Source organism: Telmatherina bonti (assembly GCF_933228915.1).
Source record: "Telmatherina bonti genome assembly, chromosome: 18".
Taxonomy (NCBI): Eukaryota; Metazoa; Chordata; class Actinopteri; order Atheriniformes; family Telmatherinidae; genus Telmatherina; species Telmatherina bonti.
In genome coordinates, this window is record NC_136616.1 from 36,363,184 (window position 1) to 36,385,784 (window position 22,601).

General features: G+C 47.9%; 2 protein-coding genes across 2 annotated transcripts; one reads left to right on the plus strand and one right to left on the minus strand.

Annotated features, from left to right (window-relative positions):
- Nucleotides 1–993: 993 nt before the first annotated feature.
- On the minus strand, nucleotides 994–2,569 carry LOC306768901 (uncharacterized protein; the record flags this gene model as incomplete). The annotated part of the gene is made up of 2 exons (XM_079257371.1): nucleotides 994–2,171; nucleotides 2,443–2,569. 2 exons carry the CDS (start codon nucleotides 2,567–2,569, stop codon nucleotides 994–996), a joined length of 1,305 nt encoding a protein of 434 aa, XP_079113497.1.
- A 12,308-nt stretch (nucleotides 2,570–14,877) lies between these two features.
- cyp17a2 (cytochrome P450, family 17, subfamily A, polypeptide 2) lies at nucleotides 14,878–20,981 on the plus strand (the record flags this gene model as incomplete). The annotated part of the gene is made up of 9 exons (XM_079257882.1): nucleotides 14,878–15,092; nucleotides 15,881–16,001; nucleotides 16,545–16,683; nucleotides 17,088–17,317; nucleotides 19,003–19,089; nucleotides 19,366–19,566; nucleotides 19,658–19,827; nucleotides 20,536–20,639; nucleotides 20,716–20,981. 9 exons carry the CDS (start codon nucleotides 14,878–14,880, stop codon nucleotides 20,979–20,981), a joined length of 1,533 nt encoding a protein of 510 aa, XP_079114008.1.
- Between the last annotated feature and the right edge of the window lie 1,620 nt (nucleotides 20,982–22,601).

Here is a 22,601-nt window from a genome sequence, read left to right on the forward strand (position 1 = left end):
GTAACTAAGTATTTGTACTTGATGATTTGACACCTCTGGTGCCGGAAAAGTCTGGTTCCAAACAGGCAGAGAACCATTTCATGTCTCACCAGGAGGTGTGATGAGGGAATGATGATGATGATGATGATGAAAATTCAGAAGAAAAAGTCTGACTCTCTCCTTGTTTGTTTGTTTGTTGTTTATTGACAGCAACAGCAGCCTCCATGCAGAACAAGGGAACAGTAAACCTGCACAGCCATGTGTGCTACTCAGAGCTCAGCTCACCCTGAGCTGGTGTGTTTCTGTTTTCACCACTACAGACACCAGGACACATATCCCACAATGCATCAGTGCAGCTTAAACCTGCACCCACATGTCAGAATGAAAATTATATAATAAAGTTCATTCAGTGTCCGCAGAGTGTTTACAATCATTTCATAGAAAAGTGACATCATTTCACGTTGATCCGCCATAGAAATCTGGCTTCTTTTCTAAAATAGACACTCTGACTGTAAAACGGCGACACAAAGAGGTAGACGAGCCGTCTAGAAAAATAGAGATATCTTACAAACATAGAACTCCTCGGTCATGTCAAATATAAAGCTGTTCACATAAAAATATCAAGAACAGATTCACCACATTCTGACGGCGACATTCACGTCCGCATGCAGAAAAGTCCGGAAAGGAATATGTTACAGGTAAAAACCTTCCCCAGGTAGACGGACTGCTCCTTTAAAGTCCCAACACGTCACAGCAGCCCGGCTCAAGTCCAGCAGGTGGACCAGCAGGTCCTGGATCCGACCCCAGACCCGTCCAACAGTCTCCTCGGTCCTCCTGCAGGGGACTGGAACGCGCATGCGCCCCGACAGGAGCCAAAACGTGGACGTCAGAGTCCTCTGCACACCTGTAAACGCCCTCTTCCGGTGTGACGTCACATGGAAACGTCTCTCTGACGCTCTCCGGTTCCGATCCAGAAGCTTGAAACTCCTCAGCGCGTGCGCGCGCGCCAGTGCTTTAGACGCCAGGCGCGTTCAGGGCCAGGGAGTAGGCGGCCATCATCTGTGCGCGCAGCTGCTGCTTGACGTGCACGCGCCCGTGCCTCTTCCTCTCGTCGCTGCGCGCGAAGCGCTTGCCGCACACGTCGCAGGAGAAGGGCTTCTCTCCGGTGTGCGTGCGCGTGTGCGTGGTCAGGTGGTCGCTGCGGCTGAAGCTGCGCGCGCAGATGGCGCACTGGAAGGGCTTCTGTCCGGTGTGGATGCGCACGTGCCTGTTGAGCTCGTCGGAGCGCGAGAAGCGTCGCTCGCAGCCCTGCACGGAGCACGGGAACGGCTTCACCTTCACGCCACTCCTCGCGCACGCTCTCCGGCCTCCGCGCGCCTGCTTGGGGGCTGCCGCGGCGTGCACGCTGCTGATGTTCACCATCGGGAACGCGCCCTGCAGGAGGGAGGACAGCAGGTGCGCGTCCAGGGTGGAGGGGGTGCAGAGGAGGTCGCTGCCTCCCTGCGCGAGCGCCGGCCGGCTGATGACGTAGCTGCCGGAATCTCCTCCTGCAGGAGCCGCCAAGCTCTTCAGCCAGTCCTCCAGCCCCAGCGGCTCCTGCTTCACCTCGCACGCCGGCTTCAGCTCGCTCTGCGCGGCCTCGCTGCCCAGCAGGGAGTCGATGAAGTCCGCCACGTCCGCCTGTTGCTCCAGGGCGGACAGCGGGAGGAGGCAGTCCAAGCCGGCCGGGAACAGAGCGTCATTCCCGGTCAGAGAGGGCTGGGAGGCTCCGCTGCTGCAGCTGGAGCTCGCTGCAAACTCGCTCTTCACCATCACAGGCAGCGAGGCGGGGGCGGGGGGCAGCTGCTGGGCTGCAGCCGGGGGGGGCACGCTCATGTCAGAAGCAGGGGCAAACAGAGGTGGAGAGGAGGAGGAGGCTGCAGCCTCGCGCACTGAGCCGGCAGCCTCGCGCACTGAGCCGGCATCGCCCTGCTGCTGCTGCTCCATCTCGGTGCAGATGCCCACAATCTCCGTGATCATGTTGAGGATCGCGTCTGCGGTGCTGCTCAGTCCCGCCGCAGGTACCGGTACCGGTTCTGGTTCGGTGAAGAAGCTGCTCGTGTAGCCGAGGGAGGGGGACAGCGTGTCCGAGGAGCAGTCGCTGAAGTCGGAGAAGAAATCTGAGTCGGATGCGTCGGTTCCCGGAGAGAAGACTGAGGAGAGAGAGAGAGAGAGAGGGGGGGGGGGGGGGGGGGGGGGGGGTGTTACTGCCATTGCATAATATCTGCTCAGTGGGCAGCTCATCAACCTACACACACACACACACACACACACACACACAAACACACACATCAAGTAAATAAATTATAAAGTGATAAACACGCGCATCTGCAGCGCGCGCGCCAGTATTGCGGCTCTTTCTGCGCCTCTACAGGTGACGCACTCTGCACACTTTCTGACCAGTCCATCAGGAACACAACTCACCTTGGCTGAACGGTGAGCCCACGTCAGAGTCCGTGCCGTCGCTGGGGCTCGAGCCCACGCTGTCCACCCAGGCGCTGCACGCGTCCTCAAACTCAGACATGAAGCTGTCGTCGCGCTCAAGCAGCATGGTGTCGCGGTGTGTGTGCAAGAAGCTGAGCTTTAGCTGAAAGAGTTGCGTTTATCCTGCAGGGATTCCCCCAGAAAAAGAGCTTAAATCCGTTACCGGAGCTGCCGGTGTCCGTTTATCCGCTCGGTGATGCTGAGGATGCTGAGCTTCCTCTGCTCACTCTGCCTTTTATATCCTCCATCTCCAAGGTAACTCCCGTCCTGGCCTTATTGGTCCACACCGGCGCGAGGGATTCCCCCCACCGAGCCCATCGTAGCAGCCCAAATATGGGCATGTTCCGGCTGTGACGGCGGGTATCCCCCATACCTTAAAAGGACAGGCGGCAGCGCGACGTCGCGGAGCGGGGAGAGGGGTTTCCTTCACTGCGGCAACAGGGATGGAGGGATGCAGCAGAGGATGAAGAGGATGGGAAAACTCACCATCTTCATCTACTGCCTGTTTATCAGACAGTGTGGGAAACATTTCTGAGTTTTCATGCAGCGTTTAAAACACGAGAGATGGAGAAGTTACTTAGAACTGAGTTCTGATTCAGGGGCGAGAGACATTCAGCAGAAACAAAGAGAGAGAGAGTTACATATCACTGCCCCACATGTGACATTCCTGCACAGCAACATGCAGCTGCTGGGATGTTGTCACCATGGAAACGGAGGGGATTCAGGACAGGGTTTGGTGGTTTTTCATTGGTTTTTTATGTGTCTTTTTGTTGTTTTTGTTCATCATCAGTGTGACTCCACCTATCTGCAGGTGTGGATGCAACAGCGAACAGCCTCCACTGGAGAGACTGTTGTGTAAGACGTGAATGAAAACAGAATGAAATGATTTTCACATTGATTATGACAAACATTCAACCGAATACAAGACAATACCAAGATATTTAATGTTCAAACTGATAAAGTTGATAGCTTTTGGGGCATTTTGACACATTTCGAGATTAATTCCTGCAACATGTTAAAACAAAAGAAAATACGAAATAAAACAAACGAGTTGAAGAATCTGATCAAATTAATCTGATGTGATTTGATCTGACAAACCAGATAAATCTGCATAGATGGATGGATGGAAGGATAAATGGATGGACAGATGAATGGATTATATATGGATGGAGGATGGATGATGGATGATTGATGGACAGATGGATGGATGGATGGAGAATGGATGGATGATAGATGGACGGACAGATGGATGGACGAACGGATAGATGGATGGATGGAGGATGGATGGATGGACAGACAGATAGTTGGATGGATGGATGGATGGACGGATGATGGATGGATTGATGGATGGACGGACAGACAGATGGATGGATGGATGGATGGATGATGGATGGATGGATAGATGGATGGATGGATTGAACTTCCTCATCAAGCTTTTTGCAGCCTGTTAATGATCCTTTATTACATTCAGGTGTGTCAAAGTAGGGTTACCTATAAACCATGCAGGGCAGGAGGCCTGAGGACCTGGACTGAGAAACACTGATCTATATATATATCTATATATATCTATATATATCTAGAGACTCGGCTGTAACCAGATAGTAACTAATGTAGGAGTAATCAGTAATGAACGAGTAAATAACCAGTAGATAACAACATGATTCACAAAAGTAAATTATTTCCTGCATGTTCATGGCGTGTTCTTCACATGTTCTTTGCATGTTTTAATGTGCAAAAAGTTTGTTAAAATGTTCAAATATGATATGCAAATGATACACATTTTAAAGTAACTGTTCCAAGTGTGGCTTATTAAACTCACAAATGTTGTTTCCAGTTAGAAATACCAGTTTACACACATCTGTGTCCAGCCAACCTCCCGTGGGCTCACCATCTGCGGGAGGAGCCGTAGGGGTCGGGTGCAGTGTGAGCTGGGCGGCAGCAAGAGGCGGGGACCCTGGCGGTCCGATCCCCGGCTGCAGAAGCTGGCTCTAGGGACGTGGAACGTCACCTCTCTGGTGGGGAAGGAGCCTGAGCTTGTGCGCGAGGTTGAGCGGTTCCGACTAGATATAGTTGGACTCACCTCGACGCATGGCTTGGGCTCTGGAACCAGTACCCTCGAGAGGGGCTGGACCTTCTTCCACTCTGGAGTTGCTCATGGTAAGAGGCGCCGAGCAGGTGTGGGCATTCTCATCAGCCCCCAGCTTGGTGCCTGCACGTTGGGGTTTACCCCGGTGGATGAAAGGGTAGTTTCCCTCCGCCTCCGGGTGGGGGGACCGGTCCTGACTGTTGTCTGTGCTTATGCACCGAACAGCAGTTCAGAGTACCCACCCTTTCTGGGGTCCTTGGAGGGAGTGCTGGAGGGTGCTCCTTCTGGGGACTCCATTGTTCTGCTGGGGGACTTCAATGCTCACGTGGGCAATGACAGTGAGACCTGGAGGGGAGTGATTGGGAGGCATGGTCCCCCCCCTCTGAACCCAAATGGTGTTTTGTTATTGGACTTCTGTGCTCGTCATGGATTGTCTATAACGAACACCATGTTCCAGCATAAGAGTGTCCATATGTACACCTGGCATCAGGATTCCCTGGGCCTCAGTTCAATGATCGACTTTGTAGTCGTATCGTCGGACCTGCGGCCACATGCCTTGGACACTCGGGTGAAGAGGTGGGCGGAGCTTCAACTGATCACCACCTGGTGGTGAGTTGGCTCAGATGGTGGGGGAGGAAGCCGGTCAGATCTGGCAGGCCCAAACGTGTTGTGAGGGTCTGCTGGGAACGTCTGGCTGAGTCCCTTGTCAGAGCGAGCTTCAACTCCCACCTTCAGCAGAGCTTCGAACATGTCCCGGGTGAGGCGGGGGACATTGAGTCCGAATGGGCTGTGTTCCGTGCCTCTATTGCTGAGGCGGCCAGCCGGAGCTGTGGCTGCAAGGTCGTTGGTGCCTGTCGTGGCGGTAATCCCAGGACTCGTTGGTGGACACCAGCAGTGAGGGATGCCGTCAAGCTGAAGAAGGAGTCCTATCGGGCCTTCTTGGCCTGTGGGACTCTGGAGGCAGCTGATGGGTACCGATGGGCTAAGCGGCATGCGGCTTCAGCCGTTGCCGAGGCAAAAACTCGGGCATGGGAGGAGTTCGGCGAGGCCATGGAGAAAGACTTCCGGACGGCTTCGAGGAGATTCTGGTCCACCATCCGGCGGCTCAGGGAGGGGAAGCAGTGCTCCATCAATACTGTGTACAGTGGAGATGGGGAGCTGCTGACCTCAACTCGGGACGTTGTGGGTCGGTGGAGGGAATACTTCGAAGACCTCCTCAATCCTACCAACATGTCTTCCCATGAGGGAGCAGAGCTGGTGGACTCAGGGGTGGACTCTCCTATCTCTGGGGCTGAAGTCGCTGAGGTGGTCAAAAAGCTCCTTGGCGGCAAGGCCCCGGGGGTGGACGAGATCCGCCCGGAGTTCCTAAAGGCTCTGGATGCTATGGGGCTGTCCTGGCTGACACGCCTCTGCAGCATCGCATGGACATCGGGGGCAGTACCACTGGATTGGCAGACTGGGGTGGTGGTCCCCCTTTTTAAGAAGGGGGACCGGAGGGTGTGTTCCAATTACAGGGGAATCACACTCCTCAGCCTCCCTGGTAAGGTCTATTCAGGGGTCCTGGAGAGGAGGGTCCGCCGGATAGTCGAATCCCGGATTGAGGAGGAGCAGTGTGGTTTTCGTCCTGGTCGCGGAACAGTGGACCAGCTCTATACCCTCTCTGGGGTCCTGGGGGGGGCATGGGAGTTTGCCCAACCAGTCTACATGTGCTTTGTGGACCTGGAGAAGGCATTCGACCGTGTCCCCCGGGGGCTCCTGTGGGGGGTACTCCGGGAGTATGGGGTACCGGACCCCCTTGTACAAGCTGTCCGGTCCCTGTACGACAGGTGTCAGAGCTTGGTCCGCATTGCCGGTAGTAAGTCGGATTCGTTTCCGGTGAGGGTTGGACTCCGCCAAGGCTGCCCTTTATCACCGATTCTGTTCATAACTTATATGGACAGAATTTCTAGGCACAGCCGAGGGGTTGAGGGGATCCGACTTGGTGGCCTCAGGATTGGGTCCCTGCTTTTTGCGGATGACGTGGTCCTGTTGGCTTCATCTGGTCATGATCTCCAGCTCTCGCTTGAGCGATTCGCGGCCGAGTGTGAAGCGGCTGGGATGAGAATCAGCACCTCAAAATCTGAGACCATGGTCCTCAGCCGGAATAGGGTGGATTGCCCTCTCCGGGTCGGGAGTCAGGTCCTGCCTCAAGTGGAGGAGTTTAAATATCTCGGGGTCTTGTTCACGAGTGAGGGAAGGATGGAGCGCGAGATCGACAGACGGATCGGTGCGGCGTCTGCAGTAATGCAGACTCTGCGCCGGTCTGTCGTGGTGAAGAAGGAGCTGAGCCAGAAGGCGAAGCTCTCGATTTATCAGTCGATCTACGTTCCTACCCTCACCTATGGTCATGAGCTGTGGGTCTTGACCGAAAGAAGGAGATCTCGTATACAGGCGGCTGAAATGAGTTTCCTCCGCAGGGTGGCCGGGCTCTCCCTTAGAGATAGGGTGAGGAGCTCAGTCATCCGGGAGGGGCTCAGAGTAGAGCCGCTGCTCCTTCGCATCGAGAGGAACCAGTTGAGGTGGCTCGGGCATCTGGTCAGGATGCCTCCTGGACGCCTCCCTGGTGAGGTGTTCCAGGCACGTCCCTCGGGGAGGAGACCCCGGGGAAGACCCAGGACACGCTGGAGGGATTACATCTCTCGGCTGGCCTGGGAACGCCTCGGGATCCCCCCCGCAGAGTTGGCAAATGTGGCTGGGGAGAGGGAAGTCTGGGCTTCCCTGCTTAGGCAGCTGCCCCCGCGACCCAACCCCGGATAAGCGGCAGAAGATGGATGGATGGATGGGTGTCCAGCCAGTGATGCTGACCGCTTGGTTTGGAACCAGACTCAACCAGTTTCACCAGAAACTCCTGCAGTTCTAAAATACTGTTTCATGTCCAACAAAGCAGTTGTCATGTCTACAAAACAAAATCTAAATAACATGTTTAGATAATATATTAGATCATATATTTATACCGTTTTAAACAGTCCAGAGATTTTCTCTCGCTAACAGCGGCACCCAGTGGTCATCAGAGGAACCGCAGCTTTCAGCTGTTTTAAGCTTTAATCGATAAAAAAAAAAACATCGATCTTCACGTTGTGTTGCATTACATCCTGTAATTTAAATACAAATATATTGTTATTTATTTATAAAAGGACATATTATGATGAAAAGAAACAAAATCGTCTAAACTGGTGAAGAAAAAAGAAAAACATGCATAAACTGAAGCTAATTTCCACATGACGAATATTGAGATCAGGAAGATTTTATTCATAGAACAATCTAAAACTCGTCTTTAAATAACATCTCAGCCAAACTAAATCTGTTTAATCCAAAATAACTTGATTTAGTGTGTTTCTTTTTTTTTTTTTTTTTAATAAAAACTGAGTCATCAAACAGGCATCTGTCACGTTAGAATGATTTTAATAATTATATTTATTTATATATTTATTCATATATATATATATATATTCAAACTAAAGTTGATTTGGTGATTTGCAAACAAAGTTTAAAAGAATAAATTTGTATTGTTTATATATGAAAGACCAGCCCAATATATGGGTGGACATTATAAAAGTAATAAAAACAAAACAATAATGATGAATCATGACCACTATATGTGGTCATAATTTGTATCATAATTTAAATCTTTAACCACTTAAAATATTGTTTTTCATAAAACATTCAAATTCAATCATAAATCTGCTTTTAAATATATAAATATATATTTTACTATTTGAATTATGACAATATTTTATTTTAATTTAATCTAATTTGTTTTTTACTTTATTTTTTTATTTTATGTTTTTTAAAATTTAATTTAATTTCCGTACATTGTTCTTACGTTTCCTTTTGCACATATTCCTGCAGGCATAATCTATTTAAAATCTATCTGTCAGGTGGCAGGGTGGACATGTGTCATGTCTGACTTTAACCTGACACATGAAGGCATCACCTCCTCATACAGTTTTCCTGCTTCACCTTCAGGTGCTGCTGACATCTGATTGGCCGGACTGCGGTCAGTCAGCGACGGCAGCACGCGACAGGCGACAAAGCCGTCATGCGAACGTTTGCTAGATGAGGCAGAGGGCAGAGAAGTCCTGCTATATCTAGATAAATGATGGAGGAATGTGTGTGTGTGGGCGAATTAAGAGACTGTTGCCATGGCGCCGTGCCACCTCCTGCTCCCTCCACCTGTTACAAATGAGACACTGTAAATCCAGAAATGTTGCTCATGGCGTCAGAAACTCTTTGGTTTATGTCGTCTGCAGCAGCTTACTCACTTCAAACCATTTTAAACCTGCAGATGGGTGTTTCTCATCAGCACCAGAGGCATCGGATCAGTTCCAGACCCTTCTGGAGAACGTCCAGTCAGAGATGTGCACTCTATCCATCACAGAACACACAGACCTGCAGCAGGCTTTCCTGTTGCCAGACATGTCTACAAACAGTCCAAAACTCTGCAAAACCCAGACCGAACCACACAAAGCAACACCGAAACCAGGTCTGGAACACATGACTCCATCATCCGTCCTACGGTGAGGTGAAATCCAGTCGTGATCCTGGCTCTGGTTTAGTTACTTTTAGTTTTCTGCCTTCAGTTATTCACGTTGGCGTTCATTTTTTAACTAATTTCTATCACTTCCTGTTTTATTTTGTAGAGCTTGTTGCTTCAGGTGTCTGTTGCGTTTTGCCAGATCAGCGTCTCCATGTTGGTTTGTTCAAATGAAGTCCAAAACCAGGCTAAAATCCAGGCTAAAACTGGCCAAAACCATCTTCAGGTTCATTTAACAGCCAAGTTAATAAAAACCAACCAGTTCAACGCCCCACTGCAGAGATGTCATGGAGGCTCTGCCCATAAACAAATCCAACATTAAAGCTGTCCAACGTTACATCCAAAGCAAATCTGAAAGTCTTTCCTAAACCAGGTCTGCAACGAGTCCAGTCCATGCAAAACCCGGTCCAGAACAGAGTCAAAGCCGGTCCATGCTGGGGTCCAGAACCAAATCCTGAACAACACAAACTCTGGTGATAAACTTCAGAATCACAGAAAACCTGATTATGAGAAATGTGGTTAACGTGTTACACCTTATAATGTTACAGAAAGCTGCGGCGTTACAGGATGCTGCAGCATTACAGGAAGCTGCAATGTTACAGGAAGCTGTGATGTTACAGGAAGCTGTAACATTACAGGAAGCTGTGATGTTACAGGAAGCTGTCATGTTACAGAAAGCTGCAGTGTTACAGGAAGCTGTGATGTTACAGGAAGCTGTGATGTTACAGGAAGCTGTAACATTACAGGAAGCTGTGATGTTACAGAAAGCTGCAGTGTTACAGGAAGCTGTGATGTTACAGGAAGCTGTAACATTACAGGAAGCTGTGATGTTACAGGAAGCTGTGATGTTACAGGAAGCTGTGATGTTACAGAAAGCTGCAGTGTTACAGGAAGCTGTGATGTTACAGGAAGCTGCGATGTTACATGAAGCTGTCATGTAACGTTACAGGAAGCTGTGGCATTACAAGAAGCTGACATGTAACGTTACAGGAAGCTGCAACGTTACAGGAAACTGTAGTGTTACAGGAAGCTGCGATGTTACAGGAAACTGTGGCGTTACAGGAAGCTGTAGCGTAACGGGAAGCTGTGATGTTACAGGAAGCTGTGACATTACAGGAAGCTGTGACGTTACATGAAGCTGTGAGGTTACAGGAAGCTGTGAGGTTACATGAAGCTGTCATGTAACGTTACAGGAAGCTGTAACATCACATGAAGCTGTGACATTACAGGAAGCTGTGGCGTTACAGGAAGCTGTGACGTTACAGGGAGCTGTGACGTTACAGGAAGCTGTGGCGTTACAGGAAGCTGTGGTGCTACAGGAAGCTGTGATGTTACATGAAGCTGTCATGTAATGTTACAGGAAGCTGCAACATCACATGAAGCTGTGACATTACAGGAAGCTGTGACGTTACAGGAAGCTGTGGCGTTACAGGAAGCTGTGGCGTTACGGGAAGCTGTGGCGTTACGGGAAGCTGTGGCGTTACGGGAAGCTGTGACGTTACAGGAAGCTGTGGCATTACAGGAAGCTGTGAGGTTACAGGAAGCTGCAACGTTACAGGAAGCCGAAACGTCATAGGAAGCGGCGATGTTACAGGAAATGGTGGCGTTACAGGAAGCTGTGACATTACAGGAGATTGATGTTACAGGAAGCTGTGACGTTACTGGAAGCTGTGGCGTTACAGGAAGCTGTGCCATTACAGGAAGCTGTGGCGTTACAGGAGATTGATGTTACAGGAAGCTGTGGTGTAACAGGAAGCTGTGATGTTACAGGAAGCTGTGGTGTTACACGAAGCTGTGATGTTACAGGAAGCTGTCATGTAACTTTACAGGAAGCTGCAAGATCACATGAAGCTGTGACGTTACAGGAAGCTGCGACGTTACAGGAAGCTGCGGCGTTACAGGAAGCTGTGGCGTTACAGGAAGCTGTGGCGTTACAGGAAGCGGTGGCGTTACAGGAAGCTGTGGCGTTACAGGAGATTGATGTTACAAGAAGCTGTAGCATTACGGGAAGCTGTGGCGTAACGGGAAGCTGTGGTGTAACAGGTAGCTGCGGCGTTACAGGAAGCTGTGACATTACAGGAGATTGATGTTACAGGAAGCTGTGACGTTACAGGAAGCTGTGGCGTTACAGGAAGCTGTGGCGTTACAGGAAGCTGTGGCGTTACAGGAAGCTGTGACGTTACAGGAAGCTGTGGTGTTACAGGAGATTGATGTTACAGGAAGCTGTGACGTTACAGGAAGCTGTGGCGTTACAGGAAGCTGTGGCGTTACAGGAAGCTGTGGCGTTACAGGAAGCTGTGACGTTACAGGAAGCTGTGGTGTTACACGAAGCTGTGATGTTACAGGAAGCTGTCATGTAACTTTACAGGAAGCTGCAAGATCACATGAAGCTGTGACGTTACAGGAAGCTGCAACGTTACAGGAAGCTGTGGCGTTACAGGAAGCTGTGGCGTTACAGGAAGCTGTGGCATTACAGGAAGCTGTGGCGTTACAGGAGATTGATGTTACAGGAAGCTGTAGCATTACGGGAAGCTGTGGCGTAACGGGAAGCTGTGGTGTAACAGGAAGCTGCGGCGTTACAGGAAGCTGTGACATTACAGGAGATTGATGTTACAGGAAGCTGTGGCGTTACAGGAAGCTGTGACGTTACAGGAAGCTGTGGTGTTACACGAAGCTGTGATGTTACAGGAAGCTGTCATGTAACTTTACAGGAAGCTGCAAGATCACATGAAGCTGTGACGTTACAGGAAGCTGCAACGTTACAGGAAGCTGCGGCGTTACAGGAAGCTGTGGCGTTACAGGAAGCTGTAGCGTTACAGGAAGCTGTAGCGTTACAGGAAGCTGTGACGTTACAGGAAGCTGTGACGTTACAGGAAGCTGTGATGTTACATGAAGCTGTCATGTAACTTTACAGGAAGCTGCAACCTCACATGAAGCTGTGACGTTACAGGAAGCTGCGACATTACAGGAAGCTGTGGCGTTACAGGAAGCTGTGGCGTTACAGGAGATTGATGTGTCAGGAAGCTGCAATGTTACAGGAAGCTGTGGCGTTACAGGAAGCTGTGGTGCTACAGGAAGCTGTGATGTTACATGAAGCTGTCATGTAATGTTACAGGAAGCTGCAACATCACATGAAGCTGTGACATTACAGGAAGCTGTGACGTTACAGGAAGCTGTGGCGTTACGGGAAGCTGTGGCGTTACGGGAAGCTGTGACGTTACAGGAAGCTGTGAGGTTACAGGAAGCTGTGGCATTACAGGAAGCTGTGAGGTTACAGGAAGCTGTGAGGTTACAGGAAGCTGCAACGTTACAGGAAGCCGAAACGTCATAGGAAGCGGCGATGTTACAGGAAATGGTGGCGTTACAGGAAGCTGTGGCGTAACGGGAAGCTGTGGTGTAACAGGAAGCTGCGGCGTTACAGGAAGCTGTGACATTACAGGAGATTGATGTTACAGGAAGCTGTGACGTTACTGGAAGCTGTGGCGTTACAGGAAGCTGTGCCATTACAGGAAGCTGTGGCGTTACAGGAGATTGATGTTACAGGAAGCTGTGGTGTAACAGGAAGCTGTGATGTTACAGGAAGCTGTGGTGTTACACGAAGCTGTGATGTTACAGGAAGCTGTCATGTAACTTTACAGGAAGCTGCAAGATCACATGAAGCTGTGACGTTACAGGAAGCTGCGACGTTACAGGAAGCTGTGACGTTACAGGAAGCTGTGACGTTACAGGAAGCTGTGGCGTTACAGGAAGCTGTGGCATTACAGGAAGCTGTGGCGTTACAGGAAGCTGTGGCGTTACAGGAAGCTGTGGCGTTACAGGAGATTGATGTGTCAGGAAGCTGTGATGTTACAGGAAGCTGCAACGTTACAGGAAGCTGCGGCGTTACAGGAAGCTGTGGCGTTACAGGAGATTGATGTTACAAGAAGCTGTAGCATTACGGGAAGCTGTGGCGTAACGGGAAGCTGTGGTGTAACAGGAAGCTGCGGCGTTACAGGAAGCTGTGACATTACAGGAAGCTGTGACATTACAGGAGATTGATGTTACAGGAAGCTGTGACGTTACAGGAAGCTGTGGCGTTACAGGAAGCTGTGGCGTTACAGGAAGCTGTGACGTTACAGGAAGCTGTGGTGTTACACGAAGCTGTGATGTTACAGGAAGCTGTCATGTAACTTTACAGGAAGCTGCAGGATCACATGAAGCTGTGACGTTACAGGAAGCTGTGGCGTTACAGGAAGCTGTGGCGTTACAGGAAGCTGTGGCATTACAGGAAGCTGTGGCGTTACAGGAGATTGATGTTACAGGAAGCTGTAGCATTACGGGAAGCTGTGGCGTAACGGGAAGCTGTGGTGTAACAGGAAGCTGCGGCGTTACAGGAAGCTGTGACATTACAGGAGATTGATGTTACAGGAAGCTGTGACGTTACAGGAAGCTGTGGCGTTACAGGAAGCTGTGGCGTTACAGGAAGCTGTGACGTTACAGGAAGCTGTGGTGTTACACGAAGCTGTGATGTTACAGGAAGCTGTCATGTAACTTTACAGGAAGCTGCAAGATCACATGAAGCTGTGACGTTACAGGAAGCTGCAACGTTACAGGAAGCTGTGGCGTTACAGGAAGCTGTGGCATTACAGGAAGCTGTGGCGTTACAGGAGATTGATGTTACAGGAAGCTGTAGCATTACGGGAAGCTGTGGCGTAACTAGAAGCTGTGGTGTAACAGGAAGCTGCGGCGTTACAGGAAGCTGTGACATTACAGGAGATTGATGTTACAGGAAGCTGTGACGTTACAGGAAGCTGTGGCGTTACAGGAAGCTGTAGCGTTACAGGAAGCTGTGACGTTACAGGAAGCTGTGATGTTACATGAAGCTGTCATGTAACTTTACAGGAAGCTGCAACCTCACATGAAGCTGTGACGTTACAGGAAGCTGCGACATTACAGGAAGCTGTGGCGTTACAGGAAGCTGTGGCGTTACAGGAGATTGATGTGTCAGGAAGCTGTGATGTTACAGGAAGCTGCGACGTTACAGGAAGCTGCGGCGTTACAGGAAGCTGTGGCGTTACAGGAGATTGATGTTACAAGAAGCTGTAGCATTACGGGAAGCTGTGGCGTAACGGGAAGCTGTGGTGTAACAGGAAGCTGCGGCGTTACAGGAAGCTGTGACATTACAGGAGATTGATGTTACAGGAAGCTGTGGCGTTACAGGAAGCTGTGGCGTTACAGGAAGCTGTGGCGTTACAGGAAGCTGCGGCGTTACAGGAAGCTGCGACGTTACAAGAAGCTGCGACGTTACAGGAAGCTGTGGCGTTACAGGAAGCTGTGGCGTTACAGGAAGCTGCGACGTTACAAGAAGCTGCGACGTTACAGGAAGCTGTGGCGTTACAGGAAGCCGTGGCGTTACAGGAAGATGTGACACCTGCAGAACGTTGGTTTCCTGGTGATGGAAGGAACATAAAGTTGAGTTTAAAATCAACAAACTGATCACGAATAGAACAACCGCCCTCATGTTGTTCCGCTTTAAGGTTGCCATGGCAACCAATGACATCCACACTGATAACATCGAGGTCGTCGGACCAACATAAACACACAATCACGGTCACACACGTGCAATAACAACACACACATACAGCACCTCAAACCTTTCAAGGTTTTCTCATGAGTAACACAGATTAAAGTCAGAACTCTTCATCGTCTTCTCATACTCCTCCGTCTCCTCGCAGACATGCTGACCTGCTTCATCTTCACCTCCTCTCCAGCCGTCCTCCTCGTCTTCATCATCTTTGTGGCGCTCGTCTGGTTTCTGAAGTTTTCTTTGCTTCAGCCTGGTCCAACACAAGGGTCCATCCCCTGCCTGCCGCGGCTCCCCGTCCTGGGCAGCCTCCCATGGCTAGGAGGAGGCCTCCCCCCGCACCTCCTCTTCATGCAGCTGGCCCGCAGGTGAGACCGCACACCTCCCTCCTGGATCCAGTTACGATCCAATTACGATCTGTAGCTTGCACGAGGAAAAGTCAAAAGCACAAAAAGGAAGAACTGGTTAAGGTGACTAATTGTAGAGTGAGAAGACTAGTGAGAACGGTGAAAGGCTGGTTGAGGTTTGGATGGAGAAGCACATTATTGGTAGGACTACTTTCATAATCTTGCTTAAAAGGACTAGTTTATCTGTGCAAAAAACAGAAGGACAAGTGATGCAAAGAACTGGGCATTGTTTCCAAAGACTGGTTAAAACTGAGAAGGACGAGTTAAGATTCAGAGTAACACTTCTACAAGGCAAGCTTTAATTTATGTGTTAACAGACTAGATAATATGAGTTCAAGCTCCAGATTCCAGGTTAACAGACTGGTTATTGAGAGTTAAACTTGAGTTTACAAGTTGACAGACTGGTTAACTTGACTTAAACTCCAGTTTATGGGTTGACGGACAAGTAATGTGAGTTAAACGCCAGTTTAAGGATTGAAAGACTGGTTAATTTGATTTAAACTCCAGTTAATGGGTTAACGGACTGGTTATTGTGAGTTAAACTCAAGCTTACAATTTGACCGACTGGTTAACTTTAGTTAATGGGTTGATGGACAAGTAATGTGAGTTAAACTCCAGGTTAAGGATTGACAGACTGGTTAATATGACTTAAACTCCTGCTTATGGGTTGACAGACTGGTTAGTTTGAGTAGAAACGAACATGTTTGCATGTTATTTAGTTTTTCTACATCACAGCATGTAACTTGCAGGTACGGCCCCCTGTATGGTCTCTACCTCGGCCCCCACTACACACTGGTGGTGAACGACCACAGACATGCCAGAGAGGTGCTGCAACAGAGAGGGAGGGACTTTGCTGGACGGCCGAGCATGGTGAGACTCTTTGCAGAGCTGGACAGTCGGACGTTTGGTTGAATCTTTTGGGCCTCAAACTGTCAGCAGGACATATATTCTGACTTTTGGCTTTTGAAAACACTGAACATGATCACTGATCAATATAAATAATCAGTAGATTACACAGAAAATAAATAATAATTGAAGCGTCAGGAGAGCACCTGATATTTTTAAACAAATCTTCATCCCCTGGCAGCGCCCCCTTGTGTCTGGGAGGTCAAAGTTCAGCTCGGCTTCGTACATGAGCAGAACTGCAGAAGTAGATTGTATTCTCTGTAACATCATCATCATTTATAGAAAATGATTAAAGAATATGTTTGGTTCTGAATTTACAAAATGAAAAAGAAGCTAATTCTGGTAGACAGGACTGCTGGTGTGGATGAGTTTCTGCCGAAATTCCATTTTAGTTATTTCCAGAACATTTTGTCCTTTAGAGCAGTGGTTCCCAGCCTGTTTTCTGGCCACAGAGTTTCCGGTCCTGAAACCAAACCGGCTTAAATCCCCTTGTTTGCTTCTGTTCAGGTCACCACCAACCTGCTGACCAGAGGAGGTAAAGACATTGCCTTTTCAGACTACTCTCCCCTCTGGAAGTCTCACCGCCGCCTCATCCACAACTCCTTCACTCTGTTTGGGGAAGGAACCAGTCGACTGCAGGACATTGGTATGACTTTCCATTCTATTTGTGATCCAGTTTATTTCTGTTTGATCTCAGAGAGAATCCGTGAACAAACCACCTTTTGTTTCAGTCCTCAGACTGTTTCCCACCACACAGGAACATGGAATACAACCAAATGGATGGTACCATCTAACAATGATCATCAAATCTGTAAATCACTAATAGTAACTGTAAAAAAAAAACTTTACCAACCTGCAAATCATCACTAAATTAGGCTTAAATAGAAACTATGAGTGAGGCTAAATGTAGAACCATATTGGAGCCATTTGAGCTGAAACTTTTGAAGTCGCTGGACTTCACCACACGGACCAGCAGGTGGCGCCACACAGAGAGTTGGTGGAATTAGCGCAGTTTTGATGAATTGTTTAATCATTTTATGTTCTGTGTAGTTTTGTCAGCAGTGGACAGTCTCTGCATGGAGCTGTTGTCCACCGGGAATCGCGGCTTTGACCCGTGTCCTGCGGTGACCAGAGCCGTGACCAATGTTGTGTGCACGCTGGTTTTCAGCAGCACATATCGCCATGGTGACGCTGAACTGCAGGAGGTGATCCGATACAACAACGGTATTGTGGAGACAATCGCCAGGGGGGGACTGGTGGACATCTACCCCTGGCTGAAGGTATGAGGAAGAACCAGGAAGATGGGGAAAGGGCATGTTGCTATGAAAAGAAAAACTTGATCCTACTCACAGTCCAATTTAGTCCAATTCATCATTGTTCAATATCAATCCATTTAAAAAAATCAATAATATGATCCACGTTGGTCCACTTTGTAAAAACTGTTCCTATAAACCAGTTTATAAGAATACCGAGCAACGCAAACACCGGACTGGATCCAATCTCTTTGATTCATTCTCCATCTTGAGCTGCATCAGGAGACAAGGAAGAGAAAAACCCATCAGAACCAGAACCAGGTAGGAAAACCTCCATCGGGACCAGAACCAGGAAGGAAAACCTCCATTAGGACCAGAACCAGGGAGGAAAACCTCCATCAGGACCAGAACCAGGAAGGAAAACCTCCATCAGGACCAGAACCAGGAAGAAAAACCTCCATCAGGACCAGAACCAGGTAGGAAAACCTCCATCAGGACCAGAACCAGGGAGGAAAACCTCAATCAGGACCAGAACCAGGAAGGAAAACCTCCATTAGAACCAGAACCAGGAAGAAAACCTCCATCAGGACCAGAACCAGGTAGGAAAACCTCCATTAGGACCAGAACCAGGGAGGAAAACCTCCATCAGGACCAGAACCAGGAAGGAAAACCTCCATTAGAACCAGAACCAGGAAGAAAACCTCCATCAGGACCAGAACCAGGTAGGAAAACCTCCATCAGAACCAGAACCAGGAAGGAAAACCTCCATCAGGACCAGAACCAGGGAGGAAAACCTCCATTAGAACCAGAACCAGGAAGAAAACCTCCATCAGGACCAGAACCAGGGAGGAAAACCTCCATCAGGACCAGAACCAGGGAGGAAAACCTCCATCAGGACCAGAACCAGGTAGGAAAACCTCCATCAGAACCAGAACCAGGTAGGAAAACCTCCATCAGGACCAGAACCAGGTAGGAAAACCTCCATCAGAACCAGAACCAGGAAGGAAAACCTCCATCAGGACCAGAACCAGGAAGGAAAACCTCCATCAGAACCAGAACCAGGTAGGAAAACCTCCATCAGGACCAGAACCAGGAAGGAAAACCTCCATCAGAACCAGAACCAGGAAGGAAAACCTCCATCAGGACCAGAACCAGGAAGGAAAACCTCCATCAGGACCAGAACCAGGGAGGAAAACCTCCATCAGGACCAGAACCAGGGAGGAAAACCTCCATCAGGACCAGAACCAGGAAGGAAAACCTCCATCGGAACCAGAACCAGGAAGGAAAACCTCCATCAGAACCAGAACCAGGAAGGAAAACCTCCATGAAAACCAGAACCAGGTAGGAAAACCTCCATTAGTACCAGGACCAGTTAGGAAAACCTCCATCAGGACCAGAACCAGGAAGGAAAACCTCCATCAGGACCAGAACCAGAAGTAAAACTGCTATATGCTAACTTAAATTAATCTAAAACAGCTGAAAACTACTAAACTGACTTATTTTGCATTCTGTGATGAGATCCGTCCTCTCTGTTAGATCATAACATCCTTCCTTTTCTAAACCAGAAGAAAATCCATCACCTTCTGTAAACCTACCCCTCCCTTCCATCTAGAAGCATCTCTACATGCCTTCCTTTTCCAGAATAACCTCCACCTGGTGAACCTAAAACTTCTGAAAGACCAACAGCTAACATGCCCATTTCTGTCCCTCAGGTGTTTCCCAACACGTCTCTCAGTAAACTGAAGGAGTGCATCGCTGTCAGAGATCGCCTGCTGAGCCGAAAGCTGGAGGAGCACAAGGTGACAGGAACCATGCAGGGCAGGGTAGGACTGCAGCTCCCCCTGCAGGCTGCAGAGACCACTACAGGACAAAGACTGTAAACACACCAGGACTCTGTACATGTTTGTAGAAAGATGTCTCACTCAGACCAAACTCTGGGTTTTATTGCTTAATATTCAATCAAAGGTCTATTATTTCACAGAAGATGAGCAGGAGAAGTTGTGGAGTTTAGTGATTTATCATGAATAAATCGAATCAAATATCATTTTCATCTTCTCTCTCCGCTTCATACTCAGGCAACGCTGAGTGATGGTGATCCCCGTGACCTCCTTGATGCCTTGCTGAAGGGCCAAACAGGGAGAAAGGAGGGTCAGGAAGAAGAAGGGATGACAGATGACCATGTATTAATGACAGCAGCTGAGGCTTTTGGCGCTGGAGTGGAGACAACGTCCACCACTCTGCTGTGGATCCTGGCCTACCTGCTGCATCATCCTGAGGTCATAACCCCAGTCGTATCCACGTCGCTGCGGCCGCTGGGCACTCAGGGATGGATCTTTATAGTGGATCGCATTGCTTCACTCGTTCCAGGTCCAGGAGGCTGTTCAGAAGGAGCTGGATGAGAACGTGGGCAGTGAACGGGCCGTAAGAGTGAAAGATCGCGGTCGGCTGCCGTACCTGGACTGTGTTATCAATGAGGGCATGAGGATTCGGCCCGTCAGCCCGGTTCTGATCCCCCATACCGCCATGACTAACAGCAGGTAGATCTGTACTCTCTGGATGATGATTTGAGAGAAAACTGAGCATCTTTGATGGTTTTTTCAGGGACCGGATGCGACTTTATACCTTTCATTAATTTACCCTTTAAAATTCTGGTGTGGAAATCCATTATTTATCCTCCATCCACCATTATTTATCACATCTTCACAACCTGTATTCTGACCTGGAAATGTCGATGAAGACACTCCCTGTCAAACTTTCCACCAATCAGAGCTTAAATTGGCGGTAATGTCCGATCAGAAGCAGCCAAAGATCAACAAGTGGTCAGAAAAGCAGAGAATAATGGTCTTGTATGGATGGAATGGTGGTTAACACTGTGGCCTCACAGCAAGAAGGTCGCTGGTTCAATCTTTGGCTGGGGCGAGGTTTGGTCAGTGGCCTTTCTGTGTGGAGTTTGCATGTTCTCCCCATGTATGCGTGGGTTCTCTCCAGGTACTCCAGCTTCCTCCCACAGTCCAAAGACATGCATGCTAGGTTGATTGGTTACTCTAAATTGCCCCTAGGAGTGAGCATGAGTGGTTGTTCGTCTCTGTGTGGCCCTGCGATGGACTGGCGAGTTGTCCAGGGTGTACCCTGCCTTTCGCCCAAAGACTGCTGGGATAGGCTCCAGCTTCCCCGCGACCCTGAACTGGATTAAGCGGTTAGGAAAATTAATGAATGAATGAATGATTTCAGTCCGTCTCCTGTAGTATCGGAGGTCACGCAGTGAGTCAGGGAACCCGGGTTTTGGTCAACATGTGGTCGATTCACCACGACCCCCAACACTGGGACAAACCGGATTTGTTCAACCCAGGTAACATGCATCAAGATGAAAAGAAGAAAAACATGAGAGAACGCTACTCTTATTCATGTTTTCTCGACCATTTCAGATCGTTTCCGTCACAACCAGGGTCAGCGTGTCACACCTTCATGTTTCCTGCCTTTTGGGGCAGGACCTCGAGTCTGCGTTGGCGAATCATTGGCCAGACTGGAGCTCTTCCTGTTTTTGTCCTCTCTGCTCCAGCGAATGAACTTCCGGCTGCCAGCTGGGGCTTCCCCTCCTAACTTGCAGGGGCGGCTGGGTGTGGTCTTGCAGCCGTTGCCTTATAAGGTCATAGTCACTCCCAGGCCAGGTTGGGAGGGCGGGGCTAAATGAAAGTGGGAGGAGCTACAAATAAATCTAAGATTTAAGACATAAAAACAACGTGATTGCTTTGGCAAACACGTACAGTTGTGCTCATATTTATTCATACCCTTTCATTAAAGAAGGAAAAAAAAAACAGCTGCCTGTAAAATAAGCTGAAATTGACTAAAATAATAATAAATAAAGCTTTTATGAAAAACATCATATTATCTTCTAATTCTGGTTCAATAGAAATATTTTTTTAAGAAGCAAACAAATAAGATAATTTATTACATTTTACATCACTCAAAGTAATATTTTATTGAACAATCCTTTCATGTTTCCGCTCCAGTCAGGTGTTTTCTGTTCCTCTCAGTCAGACTTCTGCACCTGTTGACAGGTATTTTGTCCCACTGTTCAACAGAAAGGTGCTCTAATTTGTCCAGGACCAATTTGTTTGTTTGTTTTTTCTTTCTTCAACTCAATTAAATGAAAAAACATCACTCATATTACAAAATTATATTTTTGCAAATTTTTAGTTATTGTTCCTTTTTTTAAGTCTCCAGTTAATTATCCGTTGTAAATTCAGCATTTTCTTTAATGAAAGGGGATGAATACATATGAGCACAACTGTAGATAGAGAAATTTTCCTCCTACAAATGTTTTTTCTTTTTCATTCATTTCACTAAAAGGATAATAAACCTCTATCTCACACAATTCAGCCAAAATTGTCCCATTTTTCTATATTAGGAACATTTCTGAACAATGCTAACTTCTGTTATCGCTGCTTTTGTTTTTGCAGAGTTGAAATGTCAGTTTTCAATTGTTGCTTGATTTGTAATCAGATAATTCAAGCAATCATGTTTTTAACATGATGTGATCTTCTTTATCACATGACTGCTACTAAATATGAGAAATCAGATTAACACACTTAGATTTCAGCAGAATACTTTGATGCCTTTGTTCATATTGTTCCATATGTCTGATTTATTTAGTTTTACTTGTGTGTGAATGTGTAAAAACATATTCTAAATGCCTTGCAATTAAAGCTGGAAATGGCACAATCACAACATTAGCAATACAAAACAAAACAAAAAATTAAAAACAATAAAATAGGATGTCATGTAGAAGAATGAAGTCAGTCGCATTCTAGTAAAGTTACATCTATTTTGCAACATGTTAGCTCCAACATCAGCAGCTAATGCTAAAGCTGTGCGTGCCATCATATTCAACAAAGACAAGATGTTTTAAAATTAAGAAGAAATTACGCCATTAAGTACATAGATGTTTCAGAATATCCAATGATGGACTGAAAAATGAAAACAAGTACTTTTGTATATCACATTTCAGAGATAGCTTGTAGCATTGGCTCACATTATTTCAATTATCTGATTAGTGTAAGTTTAATTTAATGAGCATATAAACAAGCAAACTTACATACAAAATAAAATTCAACTCATTCTTGGAAAAAATATTGCCAAGCAAAACTTTGCAAGAAACATTAAGTTAGCTTATAGCTAAGCTAGCTTATACCTAAATTAGCTTTGAGCTAAACTTCATGAGAAATTTACTTTTAGGCTGTCATGGTTCTATGAAGTAATCATGATCAAGACATATTAATGTCATTAACTTTTAATCCAGGACAAGTTGAAA